The sequence below is a fragment of the Hypanus sabinus genome, chromosome 7 (genome assembly GCF_030144855.1).
Source record: "Hypanus sabinus isolate sHypSab1 chromosome 7, sHypSab1.hap1, whole genome shotgun sequence".
Taxonomy (NCBI): Eukaryota; Metazoa; Chordata; class Chondrichthyes; order Myliobatiformes; family Dasyatidae; genus Hypanus; species Hypanus sabinus.
The window spans coordinates 86,224,138-86,231,287 of NC_082712.1; the positions used below are offsets into that span (position 1 = coordinate 86,224,138).

Genomic DNA, 7,150 nt, shown 5'->3' on the forward strand with positions numbered 1-7,150 from the left:
GAAGCAGTTAGACTGCTCTCCGTGGTACATCTGTAGGAATTTGCAGGAGTCTGGTGACATACCAAATCTCCTCAAACTCCTAATGAAATTTAACCACTGTCATGCCTTCTTTGTTGCTGCATCGATATGTTGGTCCCAGGATAAATACTCAGAGATGTTGACACCCTGAAATTGCTCACTTCGTTCCACCTCTGATCCCGTGCTGAAGACTGGTGTGTGTTCCCTCAATCTTACCCTTTGTGAAGTCCACAATCAGTTCTTTGGTCTTGTGTTGTGATTTATAGCCATTTGTTTTAGCTGCACTGCAGAAACTTTAGAGAGGGTGCACAGGAGATCTACCAGGTTGCTGCAGGGACTAGAGAGCATATCTTATGAGGAAAAGTTGAGCAAGCTGGGGCTTTTCTGTCTTGAGCACAGGAGGATGGGAGTTGACTTGATCGAGATGTTCCGGATGATAAGAGGCACCGATTGAGTGGACAGCCGGAGACGTCCGGGGTGCAGTCACTATACAAGGGGACAGGATTTTAAGGTGATTGGAAGAGAGTATAGGGAGGATATCAGAGGTAGTTTTTTTCAAACACAGAGAGTGGTAGGTGTGTGGAACATTCCTCCAGAGGTGGTGGTAGAGGCAGATACACTGGAGACATTTAGGAGACTTTGATAGGCACATGGATGAAAGAAGGGTTAGATTGATCTTGGAGTAGGTCAAAAGGTCAGCACAACATTGTGGGCTGAAGGGCCTGTACCATTCTATGTACTGCTGGCTCAAGCAAAAAATTTCATGACTTTTGTCACTGAGAATAAACCTGATTCTGAATAGGGTCACCTATTCTATCAAACTCTCCAAATACAGACCCAAAGATTCACCACTTTCTGGCTAAAGAAATTCCTCATCTCCTTTCTAAAGGGGAATTTCCTTGTATTCTGAGGCTATGCCCTCCGGTCCTAGATTCCCCCACCTTAGGAAATATCTCCTCCACATACAGTTGGCCCTCCTTATCCGCGGGGGATTGGTTCCAGGACCCCTTGCGGATACCAAAATTCGCGGATGCTCAAGTCCCTTATTCAACCTGTCTCAATCCAGTGGACCTTAGGACCCAGCAGAACCCCGGACCTTATTTAACCTGTCTTAGTGCAGTGGACATTAGGACCCGGCACCAGAGCTCTGAATCCATAGTATTTCTGTTCACGAAAATAATCACGATCACAATTGAAAATAAAGTGGAAATAATAAAGCGATCGGAAAGAGGTGAAACGCCATCGGTCATTGAAAAAGTGTTAGGCTACGTCAGTCAACGATCGGAACAATTTTAAAGGATAAAGTGAGAAAGGCCCTGCCCCGATGAAAGCTACAATTATTACTAAGCAACGCAGTGGTTTAATTATTGGGTTTTGGGTTTTTGATCCTCCACATCAACCAGGCGTGGTGGAGAGGGCACTCCATAGCGATCCGTCACTGGACTGAACTCGGGAACTTCCCGCGCCTGGCGCTGAAACATACGTTCTTAAGTGTTTTATATCCATAGAGAGGTAAAATATATACTATATACCGAGACAAACGTTTGACTAACTGATGCTAAATAATACCGGATGTACCTGTTCCGACTTACTGAGTAAGAGAAATTCCGATTTTTTTTTCGATCGATCCCGATGCACAATAACCCACGCACATCCTCCCGTATACTTTAAATCATCTCTAGATTACTTATAATACCTAATACAATGTAAATGCTATGTAAAATAGTTGTTATACTGCATCGTTTAGGGAATAATGACAAGGAAAACAGTCTGTGCTTGGAAGAGCACTTCTGGGTTTTCGCGATCCGCGGTTGGTTGAATTCGCGGATGTGGAACTCACGGATAAGGAGGGCCGACTGGACACTCTATCTAGGCGTTTCAATATTCAGTTGGTTTCAAAGAGATTCCTCCCCCCCCCACCCCCATTCTTCGACTCCAGCCAGTTCAGGCCCAGAATACGTTAACACTTTCACTCCCAGAATCGTTCTTGTGAATGTCAATGCCAGGACATCCTCCCTGAGGTAAGGAGCCCAAAGCTGCTGACAAGAGTCCAGGCATGGCCTGACCAATGCCTCAGCATTGTTGCTGTCCTCTCAAAAAATGGATGCTAACGCTAACATTGCTTTTGCCTACTCAACCTGCGTGAGGACTCCCAACTCACTTAACATCTGATTTCTGAACCTCCCCAGTTAGAAAATTTTCTACACTTTATTCCTTCTACCGAAGGGCATGATCATTCACTTGCCGACACTGTATTCCACACGTCACTTCTCTCCCCATTCGGAGGGCTGGTTGTGTGGCGGCTGATGTCCGCGCTTGCTCCTGGCAGGGTCTGTACGGCAGTGTGATCGTGACGGGGGGGAACACTTTACTCCAAGGCTTCACGGACCGGCTGAACAGGGAACTGTCGCAGAAGACGCCTCCTGTGAGTATGCGAGTCGGGTGGCAATGCCAGGCCCAGTCTCCATCACGGCAGCCTCATTTGCACTCACCTCAGATGAGGGGTTGGCCAATGCCAGTGATGGGGGGAGGGGTGGGACATTCACAGGCACAAACCAGTGGATACGGAGGGGTGATGCAGCGGCGCAGCGAGTAGAGCTGCCGCCTCACAGTGCCAGAGAGCTGGGTTCAGTCCTGACCTCTGGCGTTGTGTGTGTGTGTGTGTGTGTGTCTGTCTGTCTGTGTGTGTGTGTGTGTGTGAGTGTGTATGTGTGTGTGTGTGTCTGTGTGTGTGTGTGTGTGTGTGAGTGTGTATGTGTGTGTGTGTGTCTGTGTGTGTGTGAGAGAGAGAGAGAGTGTGTGTGTGTGTGTGTGTGTGTGTGTGTGAGAGAGTGTGTGTGTGAGAGAGAGAGAGAGAGTGTGTGTGTGTCTGTGAGTGGGTGGGTGTGTGTGTGAGAGAGAGAGAGTGTGTGTGTGTCTGTGAGTGGGTGAGTGTGTGTGTGAGAGAGAGTGTGTGTGTGAGAGAGTGTGAGTGTGTGAGAGAGAGTGTGTATGTGTATGAGTGTGTGTGTGTGTGAGAGAGAGTGTGTGTGTGAGAGAGTGTGAGTGTGTGAGAGAGAGTGTGTATGTGTATGAGTGTGTGTGTGTGAGAGAGAGAGAGTGTGTGTATGTGTATGAGTGTGTGTGTGTGTCTGTGTGTGTGTATGTGTATGAGTGTGTGTGTGTGTGTGAGAGAGAGAGAGAGTGTGAGTGTATGTGTGTCTGTGTGTGAGTGTGTCTGTGGGTGTGTGAGTGAGTGTGTGTCTATGTGTGTGTGAGTGTGAGTGTGTATGTCTGTGTGTCTGTGTGTGGGTGGGTGTGTATGTGAGTGTGTGTCTATGTGTGTGTGAGTGTGACCGTGTGGGTTTACCCCAGGGACTCCAGTTACCTCCCACATCCCAATGACGTGTGGGGTTAGTGGATTGATTGGCCGTGGTATTGAGGTGGAGAATGAAATATATTATAGAAATATATTGAGTGGTGGGGTGGAGATGTCCAGGTCACCCTTGGGCAAGGTGTAGCACCTGTTTAGCCCTCGGCCAAGATCACATGAATCCATGGGGGCAGGTGGTGGATGGTCGTTTGAGCAGCCGGTGCAGATCACAAGCCCTGGTCATGTGACCACTGACACCAGGCAGACAATCTCTGAAGAGTATTGATAATGGTTGGGGTCATCCATCTTGTAAAGACTCTGCCCAGAACAAGGCAAAGGCAAACCACCTCTGTAGAAAAAATTTGCCAAGAACAATCATACTGGTGGAAAGACCATGATCGCCCATGTCATATGACATGGCACATAATAGTTGATGGCCAGTTTCCTTGATGTATCTCTCTACCGGCCCACAGCCGCCTCTACTGCCGTGATGAGACCAAACTCAGGTTGGAGAAGCAACACCTCATATCTTGTCCAGGTAGCCTCTAAACTGATGGTATGAATATTGATTTCTTTAACTCTCTGTATTACCTCAAGAAATGATGAAAGAAACCAAAGACGCTTTATTAAGCAGTCCTTTGATGTCGAGTATAACTTTCTGTAAGTTTCTAAGGTAAATGGGTTGAGGCCATGAGTACAGAAGGAAACTGATGAAGCCGATGTCAGGACCACAGTCTGTAACACAGATGAGTCAGGAGCTGGCTGACAGAGGGAGGGGGTAAAACAAATGCAGATTTGACAAGGCAGCCACTGTGTGAGGGTCTCACAGCTACTGATTTTCCCCACTCTCACAGAAGCCAACATAGTGGGTTGGGCAGCCTCTATGGGGAAGGGGATGTTGGCAGGGAATGGGATGGACAGTCGAGACCCTTCATCTGGACTGAAAAATAGAGGGGAGGTAGTTGGTATAAATAGAGTGGAGAAAGAGCTGGCAGGCGAAAGGTTGATGAAGGAAGGGGAGAGTGGGAATTGGGTCAGAAGCCAGGAGGTGGATGAGGGAAGGGGACAGTGGGAATCAGGTCAGAAGCCAGGAGGTGGATGAGGGAAGGGGACAGTGGGAATAGTGACTAAAGCTGAGAGGTAAAGGTTCGATGAGGGAGAAGGGGAGTGGAAGGTGATGGGTTTAATGTGGGAGAGAGGGAATGGTGTAATAAGTTGGGTGGGGATGGGTGGATGAGGGAGAGGGGGGAGTATGAATGGTGATACAAGCTGGCAGGTGATGGGTGGATGAGGAAGAGGGGGGAGTATGAATGGTGTTACAAGCTGGGAGGTGATGGGTGGATGGGGGAAGGGGGGAATATGAATGGTGTTACAAGCTGGGAGGTGATGGGTGGATGGGGGAGGGGGAATATGAATGGTGTTACAAGCTGGGATGTGATGGGTGGATGAGGGAGAGGGGGGAATATGAATGGTGTTACAAGCTGGGAGGTGATGGGTGGATGAGGGAGAAGGGGGAATATGAATGGTGTTACAAGCTGGGAGGTGATGGGTGGATGAGGGAGGGGGGGGAATATGAATGGTGTTACAAGCTGGGAGGTGATGGGTGGATGAGGGAGGGGGGGGAATATGAATGGTGTTACAATTTGGGAGGTGATGGGTGGATGAGGGAGAGGGGGGAATATGAATGGTGTTACAAGCTGGGAGGTAATGGGTGGATGAGGGAGAGCGTGGAATATGAATGGTGTTACAAGCTGGGAGGTAATGGGTGGATGAGGGAGAGCGTGGAATATGAATGGTGTTACAAGCTGGGAGGTGATGGGTGGATGAGGGAGAGGGGGGAGTATGAATGGTATTACAAGCTGGGAGGTGATGGGCGGATGAGGGAGGGGGGGAATATGAATGGTGTTACAAGCTGGGATGTGATGGGTGGATGGGGGAGAGGGGGGAATATGAATGGTGTTACAATTTGGGAGGTGATGGGTGGATGAGGGAGAGGGGGGAATATGAATGGTGTTACAATTTGGGAGGTGATGGGTGGATGAGGGAGAGGGGGGAATATGAATGGTGTTACAAGCTGGGAGGTGATGGGTGGATGGGGGAGGGGGGAATATGAATGGTGTTGCAAGCTGGGAGGTGATGGGTGGATGAGGGAGGGGGGAATATGAATGGTGTAACAAGCTGGGAGGTGATGGGTGGATGAGGGAGAGGGGGGAGTATGAATGGTGTTACAAGCTGGGAGGTGATGGGGTGGATGAGGGAGGGGGGAATATGAATGGTGTTACAAGCTGGGAGGTGATGGGTGGATGAGGGAGGGGGGTATATGAATGGTGTTACAAGCTGGGAGGTGATGGGTGGATGAGGAAGAGGGGGGAGTATGAATGGTGTTACAAGCTGGGAGGTGATGGGTGGATGAGGGGAGGGGGGAATATGAATGGTATTACAAGCTGGGAGGTGATGGGTGGATGAGGGAGAGGGGGGAATATGAATGGTGTTACAAGCTGGGAGGTGATGGGTGGATGAGGGAGAAGGGGGAATATGAATGGTGTTACAAGCTGGGAGGTGATGGGTGGGTGAGGGAGGGGGGAGTATGAATGGTGTTACAAGCTGGGAGGTGATGGGTGGATGAGGGAGAGGGGGGAATATGAATGGTGTTACAAGCTGGGAGGTGATGGGTGGATGAGGGAGAGGGGGGAGTATGAATGGTGTTACAAGCTGGGAGGTGATGGGTGGATGAGGGAGAGGGGGGAATATGAATGGTGTTACAAGCTGGGAGGTGATGGGTGGATGAGGGAGGGGGGGAGTATGAATGGTGTTACAAGCTGGGAGGTGATGGGTGGATGAGGAAGAGTGGGGAGTATGAATGGTGTTACAAGCTGGGAGGTGATGGGTGGATGGGGGAAGGGGGGAGTATGAATGGTGTTACAAGCTGGGAGGTGATGGGTGGATGAGGGAGAGGGGGGAATATGAACGGTGTTACAAGCTGGGAGGTGATGGGTGGATGAGGGAGGGGGGAGTATGAATGGTGTTACAAGTTATGATGTGATGGGTGGATGAGGGGGAAGGGGGAGTATGAATGGTGTTACAAGCTGGGAGGTGATGGGTGGATGAGGGAGGGGGGAGTATGAATGGTGTTACAAGCTGGGAGGTGATGGGTGGATGAGGGGAGAGGGGGGAAGTATGAATGGTGTTACAAGCTGGGAGGTGATGGGTGGATGAGGGAGGGGGGGAGTATGAATGGTGTTACAAGCTGGGAGGTGATGGGTGGATGAGGGAGGGGGGAGTATGAATGGTGTTACAAGCTGGGAGGTGATGGGTGGATGAGGGAGGGGGGAGTATGAATGGTGTTACAAGCTGGGAGGTGATGGGTGGATGAGGGAGGGGGGAATATGAATGGTGTTACAAGCTGTGAGGTGATGGGTGGATGGGGGAAGGGGGAGTGTGAATGGTGTTACAAGCTGGGAGGTGATGGGTGGATGAGGGAGGGGGGAATATGAATGGTGTTACAAGCTGGGAGGTGATGGGTGGATGAGGGGGGGGGAGTATGAATGGTGTTACAAGCTGGGAGGTGATGGGTGGATGAGGGAGAGGGGGGAGTATGAATGGTGTTACAAGCTGGGAGGTGATGGGTGGGTGAGGGAGGGGGGAGTATGAATGGTGTTACAAGCTGGGAGGTGATGGGTGGATGAGGGAGGGGGGGAGTATGAATGGTGTTACAAGCTGGGAGGTGATGGTGGATGAGGGAGGGGGGGAGTATGAATGGTGTTACAAGCTGGGAGGTGA

The 7,150-nt window shown here is 50.2% G+C and overlaps 1 protein-coding gene across 8 annotated transcripts in view; it reads left to right on the forward strand.

The window, feature by feature from the left end:
- LOC132396933 (actin-like protein 6B) overlaps window positions 1-4,636 on the forward strand; it is a 64,839-nt gene extending 60,203 nt beyond the window's left edge. For 2 of the 8 annotated variants that reach the window (XM_059975054.1, XM_059975053.1), the window contains one exon: window positions 2,348-4,636. In XM_059975054.1, coding sequence (XP_059831037.1) covers window positions 2,348-2,614 — 267 coding nt within the window. In that variant the 3' untranslated portion in view covers window positions 2,615-4,636. The remainder of the gene's footprint in view (window positions 1-2,347) is intronic. The other 6 variants (XR_009513180.1, XM_059975055.1, XR_009513179.1 and 3 more) reach the window with 6 other exon arrangements.
- Window positions 4,637-7,150: the final 2,514 nt, after the last annotated feature.